The sequence below is a fragment of the Ochotona curzoniae genome, unplaced genomic scaffold (genome assembly GCF_017591425.1).
Source record: "Ochotona curzoniae isolate NIBS_2020 unplaced genomic scaffold, NIBS_Ocur_1.0 contig_2754, whole genome shotgun sequence".
Taxonomy (NCBI): domain Eukaryota; kingdom Metazoa; phylum Chordata; class Mammalia; order Lagomorpha; family Ochotonidae; genus Ochotona; species Ochotona curzoniae.
In genome coordinates this window covers 33605502-33623436 of record NW_024465582.1, presented here as the reverse complement: position 1 = coordinate 33623436, position 17935 = coordinate 33605502, and the positions used below count along the sequence as shown (strand labels likewise).

The window sequence follows — 17935 nt, the reverse complement described above, 5'->3', positions numbered from 1 at the left end:
CTTTTTCCCAAGGCTCAAGTTTCAGGTCTTGAGGTAAAACATGTGAAGGAGTCAGGGTGACTAGTACCCCTCCCGCATGCTACCACCTTCCATACATCTCTGAAGCGCCTCTAGAATCTCCTTATGTGAATGAACCCCTTAAGAGCTTTTTAAGTTTTGTACAACCACAAAGGACTTGCTGCCTACCAAAAGGGCTAATTTTACTGGTGGAATAGCAAACTATAATTTGGGTGGTGAGGCTGGACCAAATGCCTCAGAACAATCGGATCCTCTACTGGCCGGGAAAGGAACTTAGAGTCCGCCTAGCACACTGGCAAGAGCCAGGTGATGAGTACCCTGTTGAGTCTACAGACAGACAGAGCTGGCAACCAAGCCTAGTGAGACCCAGTCCTACCGGTCCCGGCTCCTTCCCCTTCAGTCTAACCTTCCACCAGCTGAAGCCTCTTCTGCAGCTTGCCTGAGAAACACTGTTTCTATCCTTTGCAGCCAAACCAATCTATGGTTACAAGGACCTAAAAAAGGCCTTAGCCATTGCAACAAGTCACCCGCAGTTCTGAAATCTTGAACAGCCTGAAACCCATCACTAAAGCTACATTCCCTTAACTGAATGATCCTCTTGCGAAAGAATGAAAACCTAACCAAACCTAAGCGATCACTGCTGAAAATGAGAAACATTTCCAACCACCCCTACTTTAATAATAACTGCAGGAAAAGGCCATCTGCGCCTGCTTTGCAACGAGACTACACGTGACACCACGGGAATTAGTTTCAAACTTATATAGGTCTGTTCTGGGAGTACGGTTTCTAGACACCTCTGTCTCCACTTCAACCACAACCTGGGAATTCAATCCAAGTCTCCCACTTGAGTCTCCCAAGCAATTTTCTTTATCTTCACCTCCAATTACTTTCCTTAAGACAGAAAATAATGGCCAGTGTATATTTACTTTGTAAACATGTAAATATTTGAGCTTTTCAGTGGAGGTAGCAAGGACTATTTTAAAACACTGAAAGCTGTACTATGACATAGAGGCAAGTCTACAAGCAGATAATCACTATCTCAACAAACAAGTATGTGTTTATAAATCACTGTGACTTTCAGATCTAGTTAGGGCTTTCTGGTACATCTCACTAGCAAGCAGACGCACTCTGCACTCTGCCTCAGGATCTGCTCGGCCCTGGCCTGGGTGTCTCAACGCCTGGTTTAAAGGATGCATGGTAACTCACCAAGACAACAACGCACCCCACAGGATCACAGCCATCTTGTTTTAATTGTACAACGCCAACACCAGGCTTAATGGAACACAGCAAGCAACTGTGCCCAGGAGACTCACCTGACTCTGATGTCTGCATTTAACACCCAGTGAAAAAAAATGTTTTTGAAGGATAAGGGTTTTTTTTAGTAAATAACAAAACTTGATGGCAAACCAAAACGTACAGATACATGAATTTGGATTGAATGGAATATAAAACCCTTTTAAAAAATAAAGCTAGGGGGGCGTCTCATGCCTGGATTCCGGACGGCCGCCATGGGCACATGGTGAGCCGTCCTCCCGGGGCCTGCTGGGTTTCGGGGCCGCTTCCATTCCGGTGAGTAGACCGAGGGGGGAGGCCTCCGGACTGGGCAGGTCCGGCACCCAGGCCACCCCCTCATTGGGCGGTGAAGGGGATTTGGGAGGGGCGCGACCTAGGGCCATGGAATTTTAAACCTCCAGCAGCCTCCCGCAGCTGGTGGGTCTCAGACGGGCGGCTCAGCCTGGAATTCCGGACGCCGCCATGGGCACATGGTGAGCCGTCCTCCCGGGCCGCTGGTTTCGGGGCCGCTTTCCTTCGGGTGAGTAGACCGAGGGGCAAGACCTCCGGGACTGGGCAGGTCCGGCAAACCCAGCCCACCGCCCTCATTGGGCGGTGAAGGGGATTTGGGGGGGCGCGAACCTTGGCACTGGGAATTTTTAAACCTCCAGCAGCCCTCCCTCAGCTGTGGTGTCTCAGGACGGGGCGTCCTCATGCCTGGATTCCGGACGCCCCATGGGCACATGGTGAGCCGTCCTCCCCGGGCCCTGCCTGGTTACGGGGGGCCGCTTCCTTCGGGTGAGTAGACCGAGGGGGGGATGCCTCCGGGACTGGCAGGTCCGGCCACCCAGCCAACCGCCCTCCATTGGGGCGGTGAAGGGGATTTGGGAGGGGCGCGACCTTGGCCTGGGAATTTTAAAACCTCCAGCAGCCTTCGCCGGCAGCTGGTGGGTCTCAGGACGGGGCGTCTCATGCCTGGATTCCGACGGCCGCCATGGGCCACATGGTGAGCCGTCCTCGCCCGGCCTGCTGGTTTCGGGCCCGCTTCCTTCGGGTGAGTAGACCGAGGGGGGGAGCCCCGGTACTGGGCCAGGTCCGTCAACCCACCACCGCCCTCTTGTGCGGACAAGGGGATTGGGAGGGGCGCGACCTTGGCCTGGAATTTTAAAACCTCCAGCAGCCTCCCGCAGCTGGTGGTCACAGGACGGGGCGTCCACCATGCCATGGATTCCCGGACCCGCCATGGAACATGGTGAGCCATTCTCCCCCGGCGCTCAGTCGCCATTGGTGCCAGGCGTCCGCCTGCTGGCCGCCTGCGGGAGCTCTGGGAATTTGGTTCTTTGAGTTGCTGCTTATTAGCTCCAGGTTGAACTCCATTGTGCTTCTTGGACCTGAAAGAGGCAGTAACCTCTTCCTTAGCAAAAGCTTGTAATCACTAATTAATTCTGAAGCACCAATACCAGTCATGCCAGAAGCATGGCTTGGGGCTTGCCCGCACAAGTAGCTCAACAGTTGGCCAATGTGTCAACTGGTATGAAGGGCAGAGTAGATTAGCACGACTGAGCCAAACCGTACCCACAAGTAAAACTATAAACCAGGAGGGAGCAGAGTCATGCCGAGCTAGGCTCTTGTACTGCTGGGGTCCTGTGTGAGCCTGGACGCTGAGTCAAAGTGTCTAATGGCAAGTATCGGGACAGGGGATGGTGTGCCAAGCTGAGTCCGAGCATCCATTGCAGGCAATGTGATTCTATGCCTGGGAACGGACCGTGGGGAGCAAAGGGACAACCCTAGCTGGCTGAGGTTCCCACCAAGAGGCGCGTGCCTGAAAGGGTGATGCGTTCTGATACTGGAAACAGTTTGTAGTCTCCCTTGCACAGTGTGGACTGGGATTTGATGCACCGAACTGGCCGGACCCCCGACTCACCTGGTGTTCTGGAGGACCATGGCAATGTGGATGGACTAGCAGGGTCCTCAAACCCCTACTGAGCATGTGTGAGCCATACGTGGGTATGGACAAACCATGGCTGGCTGGAACATCCAACAGCAAGCAACCAATGGTTGAAGGCCATCAGGAAAAGCCACAGTTCCTGCTATGACAGTAGGTGGACTGAGTAGGGTTGGCTCATGGACCCACTGGTAAGCGTGAAACCTGCATTGGGAGAGTTCTGATGGAGGAGCCTGGGCAACTCCTCAGCAGGACACAGACCCATCAGGGTAAACGCAAGAAAACTGATAGGACACCAGCCCAAAAAGGCCATGGAAACTACCCACTGCATACATTGGCAGACGTGGGCAGAACCAGGCTGAATCTTTCCCACATCACCCACTTGCAAATCCAGGGCACCATGTGGTCGACCCAGGTCGGTCGCAACAAAGACTAGGGTACACATTATTGAATCCGAGGAGAGTTGCCTGTACCATAAGGGACCGCAGCGCCCAACCAGCCTGAAACAAGAAAAGGAAGTAGGCAGAGCTGGCAGGGGAATAAGGGAGGGTTCCTGCTGGACAGCTACTTCCGCAGAGAGCATGGGCTGGGATGGGCAGACCAGACTAGGCAGAGCTACCACACCTGTGCGCCTCAATGTGGACTAGATCGGGAAAAAGCCAGGCTTGGTGGGCGGATATTCTACTGGTGCACACATAATTAAAGTGGGCGAGTTTGTTTGGCACATCAACTGGAAATCAGGGAGTGGGAGAGCCTGGGAGGAGAAAAAATAGTGGGCTCATCCCTCTTTGGGTTTACCACTTCCACGGAGGACATAAAAACTAAGACAGCGCTGGGGTGAATGGATGTACAGACTGGATTACTGCTACACTACGGCAAACCAGGGAGGGGGGTGGGCCTGGTTGGGTATTGTGGTCGCTCGAACCTAGGCTAACAGCTCCCAGCTGGTTTATGTGAGGCCAAGTAATGTGCCTGGGCTAGAACCAGACTGGACTCAACCCCCATTGCTCCAGTGGAAGACGGGATGAACACAGAAACCAACCCAGGATTGCAACACCAGCTGATTGGAGCGATGACTGGTGCCAGTCCCTGTACTGTTAGCAACAACAAGAAGTTTCTTTGGAGATCTTCCTAATCTAAAATGCTGACGCAGACCATAACACAGAAAAGAGCAAAGACAACCGGGTCAACCAACCATCTAAGCTATGAATGGACTATGTCAATCATGATTTTACAAGACCTCATATGCTTGGAGCGGCAAAGATTGACAGCGAATTCATAAACGTTTGCAATACAAAACCACTTGAGCAAGCACCACAGAGCATGCCCTAACCCCGGGACTTGGGAGGGTGGAAATTGGTGGGCCTTCTCTTAAAACCCCCCTTTTAAACATGAGGTACAAATAAGGAAAACATATTAGTATTATCCACTTTCCTGTACCCCTTGAACCTTACTTACCCTAAGTAACTATGGAAAGAATGTCAAAATAAAATTTATTAAAAAAATAAATAAATAAATAAAAATAAGCTAGGGCCAGTGCTGCAAGCTAAGCCTCCAACGGCAGCACAGGAATCTCCTGTGGGTACTCCACCTCAGATCCACCTCCCTGGTAAGAAGTGGAGGGCGCCTGGGAATTGGAGAAGCCTGGTAAGAAGTGGAGGGCAGCCGAGGGCCATGCCCCTCTTCCCTCCCCACGTGGACAGCCCACCTATGGTCATTGCAGCCACCTGTGGAGTGAACCTGTGACTGGAAGATAGCTAGAATTCTGATTTTCAAGCAAAATAAGTAAATCTTTTTAAAAAAAAAAAAAAAGGAAGGAAGGAAAAGCCCCTCCTCCCCCCCAGTTACCTGCATTTTTTTCCTGCTAACTCAGACCCTGGGAGGCAACAGTGATGGCTCAAGTACTCATTTCCGTAGCATCCACTTGAAAGATCTCTCTCTCTCTCTCCCCCATTCTGCCTCTCAAATAAAATAAAAGAAATAAAAACAGAAGCCAGAAAGGAAGACAGCTTTTCAGCCTGACAGCTTAAGCTGTCACACCCCCTCCAAGTACTTGGGACCCAGTGGCAGCTCTACTCTCCCGCTAACACCTTCCCTGGGCGGCAGCAGAGCATGGCGCAGGACCCAGGCCCAGCTCCTGGCTCCTGCCTTTACCCTGGCCTAATCCTGCCTGTTACCGGCATGGCAGCAATGAACGAGAGAATGGAAGATCTCTCTCTTTCTCTCTCTCCCCCCTGCTACTAGAAAGCTAGAAAAAATTACATTTCCCCAGGCTGTTTTTGCCAGTAACTGGTAGGCAATCCACGCACACACAGCTTTCAACAATGCAGGTGGAAAGATGGTACGATGTTGGCGAAGTACTCTGCAACCCAGATCCCTACTCGCGAAGACACCTTACTCCTGCGACCTGGGGCGCAAAACCATCTACAAAGCATTTCAGGGATGGGTTCCAACTGCCCCTCTAAGCACTCCTCGCAGCCTTGAGAAGGCATTTTTAAAAACATGTGCATGCCACAAGCACCAATCTCATCCCTGATAACCTAAGGAACCTTAGAACACGGCTTCTTCCACGAGAAAAAACAAGACTTAACCTCGAGAAGAGGATTTAAAAGCGGGAGGGGCGGCTGGGGAGGGACTTGTCTGCTGAAATGAGATAACGCAGTGGGTGGCCTGATTACACGCTATACACGCTACATCAAAAGAAGCGGAAAGGGCACAAGAAATCTCACACGCGGAGGGAACAGGGGTGCTCAGAATCTTCTCCAAAAAGGGGAAACCTTAAGTCTAAACTACCCAAACATGTTAACAGCTTTCATCCCATCTACGCGGCGGCACTGTTGCGTAGGTGCACACGGAAAAATCTCGGAGATCCGATTCATAACTCAAATCAATCAAATGCAAACTAATTCCAAAAATGAAAAAGATAAAAACCCACAGGCGATCACTTCCTTCAAACCAGTGACACATTCCAAACTGCCTGGCTCAGGACCGACGGCTCTCGCGCCCCGGCGGGGACCGTCCGCCACCTCTCCTGAATAAGTCGCAGTGGGCAAGGAACACCGGATCCCTTCCAACCACGCCGCTGGAGAGGTGGCTGCGCCTCGCGAGTGTCCGCTCCGAGCTGGACTTTCAAAAATGCGGAGCGCACCGCACGCACAATCCTGCACCGGCCACGCTTGTTTTTTGTTTTTTTTTTTTTTTTTTTTTTGCTTTGTGGATAAATTTGGACAAACAGAAACTTTCTCCCTCTGGTGTGCAACAGGGTGACAGGACAACAATGTAGCCCACGGAAGGGCCCGGGGCGGGTCAAACCGAGGATGCTCATTCAAGTGTGCGAGAGGCGCCCGGGGAACCCACGCGGCCTGTCAGCAGCCGCAGGCTTTCTGGCCGAGCGCTAACGGTCCGAGGCGGAGGCCCGAAGCACCGGGGACGGCTGCCCGGGCGTCCCCCGAGAGGCGCGCAGGACGCGGGCCAGGCGCGTGCCATGAGGCCGAGCCCAGGCCCACCTGCGGCCATCTTAAATCCAGGGGACGCAACGGGGCGCAGGGTGGATGGTGGGAAGGCGGCCAGGCTAGCATCTCCCGAGCGGGCCAGCACGAGAACGGAGCACCGGGAAGGAGGCCCGCCTCGCCCACGGCCTTTGTGACCGGCCGGCCAAGCCAAGCCAAGGACGCCCAGGCCGGCGCGGCGGGTGCCCTCATCCAACATGGGCGCCCCCGGCGCGGGCGGCCGGCGGTCACGTGAGCCGCCCCGCGCGCCCCCGCCGCGCCCCGCGCCCCCGCCGCCCCAGGGCTCCATGGCGCCCGCGCCCCTCCCCCAGCCGAGCCCCGGCACTCACTCCGGAGGGTAGAGCCGCAGCTCCTCGATCTCTCCTAGGAAGGAAAAAAGCGTCCGCATCTGCTCGCTGGTCACGGCCGACGACAGATTGGTCACCTGAATCACCGCCGTAGGGATCAGGCCGAAGCCTAAGCCCAAGCCGAAGGGACCTCCGCTGTTCATCCCGCTCGCCAACGTCTCCGACGCGGCCGTGACGGAGCCGGGAAGGCGCAGCCCGCGCGGCCGCCAGCGCGCTCCCGCCGCCGCCGCACGCGCACGCGCAGCGCCGGGCTGCTCTAGCCGCCCGACCGCGACTCCCCTGCTCCGCGGCGGCGCGCGCCACCGGAAGCGTCGCCCCGGCAACGCCGCGAGGGGCTCGCGCGGCCCGACCTGGCGCCGCCGCCTTCTCTCGTGTTCTCTCGTGTTCTATCCGGGGAGGTTTGTATCGCGGCTCCGTCTTGTTTTTCCCTCAGAAGTGCGTCAGTGTTTTTTTGGGGGGGGCCCTGTAGGAGGTGGGCGGCCTAGGACACCACGCGGGCTGACCCGTCGTGGTCATGCGGGGACAGCCACTACCCCACTTTTTTTTTTTTTGTAATTGGCCACTGTCCTGATTGTGAAAAGACTTGGAATTTTTTTTTTTTTTTTTTTTTTTTACAAAGCACGTAGATTCCGAGTGAGTAAGAGAAAAGCTATGCGGTCTGTTGACGCGTTGTTGTGCATTAACCGCCTTCCGCAAGGAGGAAAAGAGCGTTACATACCATCCTCCTGCTAGGTAAGGGCACGCACGAGAAACTGGAACTTCCTGCTCCGTAACTAAGAAAACAGAAGGAGGGCACTTTTTATACAAAAGAGGATTTAGAGATAACCCAAGAAATTGGAGTGTTACTTTCTGAAGCCTCTGCTCTTGGGTGGATTTTCCACGGGGACTTGCACGGTACCCTGAGCCTTCTAGACGCTTTCAGTTGAGTCTGCAAGAGCGAAGGGTCTTCGTCCTAATGCAAGATGCCTCTGGCGTCCTTGACCTTGACTCTGCTGGTGTGAGGAACAGTAAAGGTAGATTGGGCTCGGCAACAGCAGCCAAGTGTCGCCAGCGCTGGCCAAGTTGTGCATTCTTGGCCTGCATCACACACACACCTTTGAACTAGTCCGTATGAAGAAGGGGGAAGTACTTGTATTGTGGGCACAAGCAGAGAAACAGTACTGTGAGTTTTCACACACAAACTAGATTGTGTTACGCTTGTATCTGCCACCTTGAGCTTCAGAGCTTGCCAGGACTTCAAGGCCCTCCCTGCTCAAGTTGCCAGGAATGTTCACAAATGCATTTTTGACATTGTATCATCATTGCGGCAATCCCTACATCTCCTGGAACAGCCGATTTCCACATGACCAATGGGAAAATCGGTCTGGTTGCTGTGGCCAGTAGTGGAGCGAACCAGGGCATGGAAAATCTCTCTGCTTTCCTTCATTCCATAACTCTGCCTTGAAATAAATAAATATGTTTTTCTTAAAGAGATTCTAGAGGGCAATGGATTTCAGTGTAGCAGCATATGAAATGTTAACTTGGGTCTCCTATCAGGACATAGTAGGTTAAGCCGCCATCAGCTGGAGATGTACTGCTCCGTTTCATATCCGACTCCCCAAAAATGGAGTGGAAAATGGCCCAAGTACCTCGGGCTCTTCACCCAAGCCCAGAAGCCGCCCCACGCCCCTGGCTTCTGCCTAATCCAGCCATTTGAGAACTGAACCAACAGGTGGTAGATTTTTCCTTTTGTCTCTCCCTCTTTGCTGGAGCGCTACCTTTCAAATACATAAAAATAAATATACTTTTTGAAATGTTAGTTGAGGGCCAGGCACAAGAGCCTAGTGGCTAAAGTGCTCACCTTATATACACTGGAATCCCATATGCAGCACCAGTTTGTGTCCCAGATTCTCCACTTGCCATCCAGCTCCCTACTTGTGACCTGAGAAACCAGAAAAAAAAAAAAATGGCCTAAAGCCTTGGGACCCTGCACCCACGTGGGAGACCCAAAAGATGCTCCCAGCTTCAGCACGGCTCAGCTCTGGCCATTGCAGCCACTTGGGGAGTGAACCAGTGGCTGGACGATCTTTCTCTCTGTCTCTCCTTTTTTCTATGGCTCTGCCTTTCCAAATCTTAAAAAACAAAAGTTGGTAAGGTTTCAGACTGCCCCAACCTACATTACAACTGCATTCTAAGAAGCTGCCTCATGTCAAATTTGGTGAATTATCCAAGAAGAATGCCTAGAACTGGTCGCTTATATTGCCACAAACCCAGAAAGCCAGACACAGCGAGTCACACAGGAGGTCTTTATTTCAGCAGGAAGAGAGAAAGCAGAGAGGGGAGTGAGAACAAAGGAGACGGAAGAGCAGAACAATGGGAAGGCACTATGGCACAGAGGTAGGTGTGGCAGTGTGGAATCCACAAGTGTGGTAGAAGCAGATAGCAGGGGTGGTTACTGCAGGCGATTAGTGAATAGGGACATGTCGGGCGTGGTGTCGTGAAGTACGGTGGATTGAAAGGGTGCGAAGCTTACACAAGGGGGCTTTACCGGGATGCAGACCTAGGGGAAGCAGGTGTTTAAGGTGGCACCGCATTTAAAATGGCAGGGTCTCATCAATCTCCCAGGGCAATATTTCGAGTCATTCCTCAAAAGAAATCTAGAAAAGCTGTGAAAATGGTTTTGCCTCTTTATCTGCGACAGATTAGGTGTCCCTCATTTATTGCATTCCAAACAACAAAACAGATTGAACACACCGTCGTGTGAGGCCTGACTGTCTTCTGTTAAGGCAGATATTATAGAGCTACACAAAGTAAAATAAAACCGATCTTTTACCAACTCTCAAAAATATCATCTTTAGGGGGCAGGCATCTGGCACAGGACTTACATCATCTTGTAAGATACAATCCAGGCTCCGTGTGATGACTCAGTGGTAATTGTCCCTGTTGCAGCATCAGGCTCACATGTGGGAGCTGGTCTGTATCCTAGCTGCTCCACTTCCCGACCGGTTCCCTGTTTGTGATCTGGGAAAGCAGCAGAAGATAGCCCAAAGCCTGGGGATCCTGCACACATGTGGGAGATCTGGAAGAAGCTCCTGGCTGCTATGGATCAGCTTAGCTCTGCCCATTACAGTTACTTGGGAAGTGAATCAGCAAGTGAAAGTTGTTTGTCTCTCTTTCTCTTCATAAATCTGATCTGCCTTTCCAAAAAAATAAACCTTTAAAGAAATATGTCAGATTTGTTCTTGTAAGTTTCTCACATGCTGAATATGGACAGCGATCCCATGGTTAAAAAGCCTTTGAGGAATAGGGTAAGGACACGTTTAAACAGATGGAGAAACAATAGCCAGCAGAGAGGGCACATTCCAGGAAACAGGAGAAGACAGAACAACAGCAAGGGGCTCCAGAAATGACAAACATAGGAAAGCAGCAGACACAACATGTGGTGTTGCAATGACCCAGCGGCATTAGTCAGTGGCAGTTCAAATTGCAGCAGCAGCCAGAACACCGGCAACAAGGTGGGAAGGGACCTTTACCAGGAGCTCCGGAGCTGAACCCGAAGACCTGCCTGTCCTGCTGATCTGTTTGATTTGGCCAGCAGCACAGACAGAGCAGCAGGTCCCAGATGAGCAGTGTGGGAACAGGGAGGATTTTACAACCCAGTCTGCCCCCTAAAGCCAAATCGGGCACCATTTGTTTAAGGAGGCAAATACTATGGGACAGGACTGAGCATTCACTGAACTGAGAGTGAACTCATTTATGGCTCAGTGTTGGGGGTCCGTGCAGTGGATGTGGGGGACACGAAGGTGTGAAGAGTGTTGTTGCATTGCAGGCAGGGCCGCAAGGAACTTCCCCTGTTTGCCGCCCCCCCCCCATCTCTACAATCACCTGAATGCATCTCCACCTTCTTTTGCATGGACACTGGACCACCCTGCGGAAGAACCCTAATCCATCCAGGCATTGTTTGCTACTGTGAGGTTGGCCTTTTACTCAATGTGAGCTTGGAGGTTAATGTCAATAATAACGTCTTGTAAAAGGGCCTTCTATTATTCCTACTGCCTTGGCTGTCCCCATTGGCCTTATGCTAATCAAGGGACCTGTATTTAGGCTTTCATTCTTTCCTTGATCTTTAGGTTCCCCTTTTCTTTGTGATACAATCAAGATTGAGTTGTAGGATAAGAATTGTAGCAGGAACTTCTGTTGTTTCTAGGTAAAGCTAATGGCAGAATTATCCTTAGAAATTCACAACTTGACCATGATGTAAAAAGTCTGAGCCAGAGTTTGACTGATTTTGTATAAATAAAGCAGACAGCCTTCCCACATTGTCCATTATGGTCATGAAATCCTAGCGGTTCCTCTTTCTTTCCTCTTTGCGCTTCATCCACACACCCTTTACGAGTTCCGAACTCAGCTGGAGCTTGACTCCAGCAGCTCAGTGAACTGTAACAATGTGGCATCCTACAGGTTCCCCCCGAAACAGGTCCAAGTAGCCCTAAAACCTGACGGCTAGCAGATCAAGAGCTCCAGCAGTGGCACATCAGCTGCCATTTTGTACGGTGTGGCACAGGCTTTAAGACTGCAGGGACAACAGTGAGCTGTGCATGGGCTGAGCTTGGAGAGAACTCATTGAGATCAGTGCATTGTACTGGTCCCACAGTAAAAATACTACTGACTTTGGCATTGTATGGGTCAAAATAGGTCCATGTGAAGACAGGGCTGGAAACAGAACCGACCCAGCAATTGCAACCACCTGCTGATGGGGGCGATGGACTATACCGGCCCTGGACTGGCAAGTACATGTGAGAATCTGGTCTGGGTTCACCTCAGACAAAGTTTGTTTAGGGATGCCCCCAATCAAATTGCCAAACTCAGAACCTTAACCATGAAAAGACAGAGGACAGAACAAATCAATTAACTACCCCAGCCATATGTTGGCAATGAATAACTGGGCAAATGGAGACTCTATGATGGACTATGTCAATCAGAGGATTCTTCAGTGACCTCATTGTGCTTGGAATGGTGAGGTCGGCAGCAATTCATAACTGGTAAACTATCAAAACCACTTGAGCAAGACCCTCTGAGCATGCCCCACATCAGGGACCTGGGATGGGTGGGAGACTGGGTGGGCTTCTCCCTTTACCTCCCCCTTTACCCCAGATATAGGAAAAAATGTGGAAATACTAGTCTTACCCACTTTCCTGCAGCCCTTGAACCTTTGTGCCCTAATTATGCAAAGATTGTCAAAAAGAAAAAGAAAGAAATATTGATATGGAATCAATGGTCTTACCCACTTTCCTGTAACCCTTGACCCTTTGTGCCTTAATCAACTATATAAAGATTACCAAAGTAAAATAATAATTAAAAAAAAAAATAGGTCCACGTGGCTCCCAGATAGTGGCCAGCAAGTTCTGGCAAGATTACCACCAACAACCTAGCTATATAGGACTCCTGGTGTCTCCCTGATCCTGGGACCTGCTCCAACCGGAAGTAGGAGAAAGGTCATACAGACAATGGTGCAGCTTCAGCATGGTATCACAGGAGGTGGAGACTGGTGAGCCAGGAGCTGGGGCTATGGATACAATGGTGAAAACCTAACATAAGAACCCAGCCCTGGAACTTGCTGGATAGAGTGGCACAAGTGACTGCAAACAAATAGCCATGTTCCAAGTGCAATAAGTGAAACTGAACAGTAGACCTGTTTGTGACACAGCTTAGAAACCTAGACACAGCCCCAAGGAGAAGAATCTGATAACCAGAAGTAGAATGACCAAAAGAAGAGACAAAGGCACAATGAATATTACTGAAGACTGCCCTGCAAAGGAGCAAAACCCTTTGCCAACCTCAGAGTTGACTGAGGAAGACATTAAGAAAACGGGGGATACAGAATTCAAACCACTTGCCATAAAGCTTCTTATCAACAATGAGAAGCATGTAATGCAGGAGTTCATGAAATTTAAGAAATATGTCACAAAGAAATGAATCAAATGAAAGCTGATACGTTAGAAATGAAGACTATGGTGGAGCAAATGGAAAGTATACTGGAGGAGCTCCAACATAGGATGAAGGAGGCAAAAGAAAGAATCTCAGAATTGGAAGATAGTTCCTGTCACCAGGGGAAACAAACAAAAAGCTGGAAGCAGAGCTGGGTTAAGCTAAATATATATATTCAAGAATTAAAAGATTTGATTAAAAGCCCAAATGTAAGAGTTATGGGAGTCCCAGAAGGTTCAAAAAGAGAAACTGGGACTAAAGATGTATTCAACGAAATAATGAACGAAAACTTCCCTAATCTAGAGAAAGAACTGGGAAACAACATCCAAGGGCGCATAGAACTCCTAACAGGGTTGACCAAAAGTGATCTTCAACATGACATGATAATCAAGTTCCTTTTTTAAAAAAAAAAAAAAAAAAAAAAGATTTTGGGCCTGGCGCGGTGGCGCAAGTGGTTAAAGGTCCTCGCCTTGCACGCCCGGGATCCCATATGGGCGCCGGTTCTAATCCCGGCGGCCCCGCTTCCCTCCCAGCTCCCTGCCTGTGGCCTGGGAAAGCAGTCGAGGACAGCCCAAAGCTTTGGGAACCTGCATCCGCGTGGGAGACCCGGAAGAGGCTCCTGGCTTCGGATCGGCATAGTATCGACCCGTTGCGCTCACTTGGGGAGTGAATCATCGGACGGAAGATCTTCCTCTCTGTCTCTCCTCTCTGTATATCCGCCTTTCCAATGAAAAAATAATAAAAAATAAATCTTTTAAAAAAAAAAAGATTTATTCATTTTTATTACAAAGTCAGATATACAGAGAGGAGGAGAGACAGAGAGGAAGATCTTCTGTCCGATGATTCAGTCCCCAAGTGAGCACAACGGCTGGTGCTGCGCCGATCCGAAGCCAGGATCCAGGAACCTCTTCCAGGTCTCCCATGTGGGTGCAGGGTGCCAAGGCTTTGGGCCATCTTCTGCTGCTTTCCCAGGCCACAAGCAGGGAGCTGGATGGGAAGCGGGGCCGCCGGGACTAGAACCGGCACCCATATGGGATTCCGGGGCATTCAAGGCGAGGACTTTAGCCACTAGGCCACGCCGCTGGGCCCATCAAGTTCTCTTCAATAGAGCAAAAGGAAAAGATCCTTGGAGGTGCACGTGAAAAAAATTGACATACTAAGGAATACCAATTAAACTCACAGGAGATCTCTCACAGGAAACTCTACAGGCCAGAAGAGAATGGAGTGACATATTCCAGAGTCTAAAAGCAAAAAATTGTCAGCCTAGGATAACATACCCAGCAAAACTTACCTTTGTCTTCGAAAATGAAATAAAATTCTTCCACAGTAAAGTTAAAAGAATGTGCCTCTTCCAAACCTGACCTACAAATGATAAAGATGTACTCTTGACAGAGAAGAGGAATAGCACCCAACAACACCCAAGGCAAATGCAAAGAACATCCCAGTAAAATAATAGCAGAAGACTAAATCAATGAATAACCCATTGCTAAAATGACAGGACCAAATTACCACTCATACATGTTAACCCTGAATGTAAATGAATTAGCTCATTAATCAAACACCATAGATAAGTAGAGTGGATTGGAAAAAGGACAAATCCCATTTCACCAGCAAAGATCAGCGGAGACTGTATCTCGTGGATTTTAATTGTTTTTAGTTCCACATCTTCAAAACATTTTATTTCTCAGTAAATTCCTCACTGACTCACAGATCGTACAGCAGCATCATTTTCGTCAAGAAAATTCTTTGATTTTCTTTTCCGTTTATTCAGTGATACATTAGTCACTCAGTAGCATTTTATTTAACTTTGTATCATTTTAATTCCTTTTTCTCTTCCTGTTGTTGATTTTGTTTTGTGGCTTTTCATTTAAGGGGGTGTAAGGTAACTGTGTAATGGAGACTAACATATCCAGATGTGAGGATACAATGCAGTATGCATCTCTACTTCCAGATCAAAGATGGACTCCCAATGAAACTGTTAACTATATCTTGACAATAGGATGCTGGACCCTCTGCCATTGTCCATGATGGACATAAGACTCTCTATGAGGAACTATACTGTAGTAATAATGAAGGGGAACTAGGTGGAAGGGAGAGGGAACATAGGGAGGGGTTAAGGGAAATCCCAGGGCCTATGGATCTGTATCATAAAATGATAATGATAATTAAAAAAAAAAAAACACTGAAGGGTCCTCCATAATTTTTGTGAGTATAAAGGGAATCCTAAGACATCACCTTTTGAGAATTACTACCAGAGACAAGCTCAGGGGGAACTGGCTGTTTAAACATAGTCCTAAGCAAACACTTCCTAGAAGGCATGTTACTTGATCTGACCTTGTATGAAGAATTCACCCAGAGAGGAAGGAGGGAGGAGCAGTGAAGGGCATTCCAGTCTGAGCATGCAGATTATAAGAGGGCAGAGAAAGATAAGAGAGCCCAGGCCAGATCTAGAATGTTCCACTTATTACTGCTGAGCAGGCTGAGAATAAAAACAGACGCACACCAAAGGTTTCATGGAAACTGGCACTGTGGCACCACGGATAGAGCCACCATGTGTACTGCCAGTGTGCCAGATCAGAGTGCAGATTTGATTCCTGGCTGCTTTCCTTTTTTTTTTTTTTTTTAAGATTTATTTATTTTTATTACAAAGTCACACACAGAGAGGAGGAGAGACAGAGAGGAAGATTGTCTGTCTGATGATTCACTCCCCAAGTGAGCGCAACGGCCGGTACTGCGCCGACCCGAAGCCGGGAACCAGGAATCTCCTTCTGGGTCTCCCACGCGGGTGCAGGGTGCCAAGGCTTTGGGCCATCTTCTGCTGCTCTCCCAGGCCACAAGCAGGGAGCTGGATGGGAAGCAGGGCAGCTGGGATTAGAACCGGCACCCATATGGGATCCCGGGTGTGCAAGGCGAGGACCTTAACCACTGCGCCACCGCGCCGGGCCCCAGAGTCTTGTCTTAAAATGACCCCGTGTTCTCATGATGCTGATATACTAAAAACAGTGGGGACCAGAGGCAGAGGTGGCAGTCATTGTAATCATCTGAAAAATATACATATGTAATGTTATATATATAATACATCTAGTTACATATATAGGGAGAATAATGCAGTGGTTCAACATGTTAATCTTCCTCCTCTGGAACTAGCATCCTATATGGGCACAGTTCAAGTCCCATCTGCTTCACTTCCAATCCAGCTCCCTGCTTGTGGCCTGGGAAAGCAGCAGAGCAAGGCCCTTGCACCCACATGGGAGATCTGGGAGAAGCTCCTGGCTCCTGGCTTCAGATCAGCTCAATTCTGGCCATTGCAGCCCTTTAGGGAATGAAGCAGTGAGCAAAAAAAAATTCTTTCTTTCTCAGCTCTGTTTAGAAAACACCAGAAATCTTGTTCAATGGTAGTAAGGTTTCCATTACGAAACAGCGGGCACAGCCTACTTATAAAGAAGAGGCTTGAGCCTGGCGGCGTGACCTAGCAGCTAAAGTCCCTCGCCTTGAACGCCCCGGGATCCCATAGGGGCGCCGGTTCTAATCCCAGCAGCTCCACTTCCCATCCAGCTCCCTGCTTGTGGCCTGGGAAAACAGTCCAGAACAGCCCAAGGCCTTGGGACACTGCACCCGTGTGGGAGACCTGGAGGAGGCTCCTGGCTCTTGGCTTCGGATTGGCACAGCAAAGGCCATTACGCTCACTTGGGGAGTAAATTACCAGACGGAAGCTCTTCCTCTCTGTCTCTCCTCCTCTCTGTATATCTGACTTTCCAATAAATAATAAATCTTAAAAAAAAAAAAGAGGCTTATTTTGCTTCTAGCTTTGAATGTTTGAGGGTAAGAGCACTGGCATCAGCTTGGTGGGGGCGAGGTCTCTCTTTCCACTGCATCACATCATGGGAGACTGCAGTGTCAAGGGGTTACATCTCATACCAGGAGCAAAGAGAGGTTTGATGGATTTGTATAACTGCTCTCTCTCTCATTAGCAAGTGTCCAATCCCACTATCCTGGAGACTAAGCGCTCAATCATGAAGGATGCTCAAACCACTTAACCCCCATCATGTGCTCTGGAGATTGTTGCTTCAGAATGATTAACCCTCTAACATTCAGGGCAGGATTCAAGCCCTGGGGGAGCAGCCCGTGCTGCAGAATCGTGGGAACCCTGCGCACTACGCACGTGGTCCTCCCGAGCGGATCCTAGCAGAAACGCAAAGGAAAAATCCTTTCCTGCTGCCTTGGCTCCGCAGTGCCCCCTACTGACAAGGCTTAATACTGTGCCGTCTAGCAAAGGGCCCAGCCACGCTTTCGAAAAGCTGAAACTGAAAAGGGTGCGCTTGGAGCTGAGAAACGATAGAGAAAAAGCTGAATCGCTCCCCCGCGCGGTAGGTGGAAATTCTTGCTGTGCCTACCGTGTCCAGGGTAGGGGTGGGAGGTAGAAATAGAAGGAAATAGAAGGAAAACCTGGACCTCATTTCCTCTGGGCTCCTAGTCTGAAGGCAGGCCATGTTCTTGCCCTTTGCTGAGATGCCCATGTGGGCAGCAGTGCAGCTCTCAGGGTTTTGCTGAGCTGGCCTGGCAGCTGTGTTCTTCCCATGAAGCTGGCTTCCCCTCAGTCTGAACGAGTGGACACACTCTCTGAATTCATCTAGAGAAGCACCCACCAGTCCCAGCAGCTGCACCCCACCTAAGCTTGCTGCTTTACTTCTCATGATCACACCTCAAGTCTTTTTTTTTTTTTTGCATGATGACAAGCCCTCTCCACTAACAGAAGGAGGATACTAAAATTCTAATTGAAAAATAAGATGAATGAAAAAGAATGCTTCACCTGATGTGTTGTGCACGCGTAGCAGAGCGCTCGTTCCAGGCTCAGCTGCTCCACTTCTCACCGAGCT

The 17935-nt window shown here is 49.9% G+C and overlaps 1 protein-coding gene across 3 annotated transcripts in view; it reads right to left on the bottom strand.

The window, feature by feature from the left end:
- SREK1 (splicing regulatory glutamic acid and lysine rich protein 1) overlaps positions 1–7272 on the bottom strand; it is a 34196-nt gene extending 26924 nt beyond the window's left edge. For all 3 annotated transcript variants that reach the window (XM_040977624.1, XM_040977625.1, XM_040977626.1), the window contains exon 1: positions 7074–7272. In XM_040977624.1, the coding sequence (XP_040833558.1) occupies positions 7074–7234 (161 nt within the window). In that variant the 5' untranslated portion in view covers positions 7235–7272. The remainder of the gene's footprint in view (positions 1–7073) is intronic.
- Positions 7273–17935: the final 10663 nt, after the last annotated feature.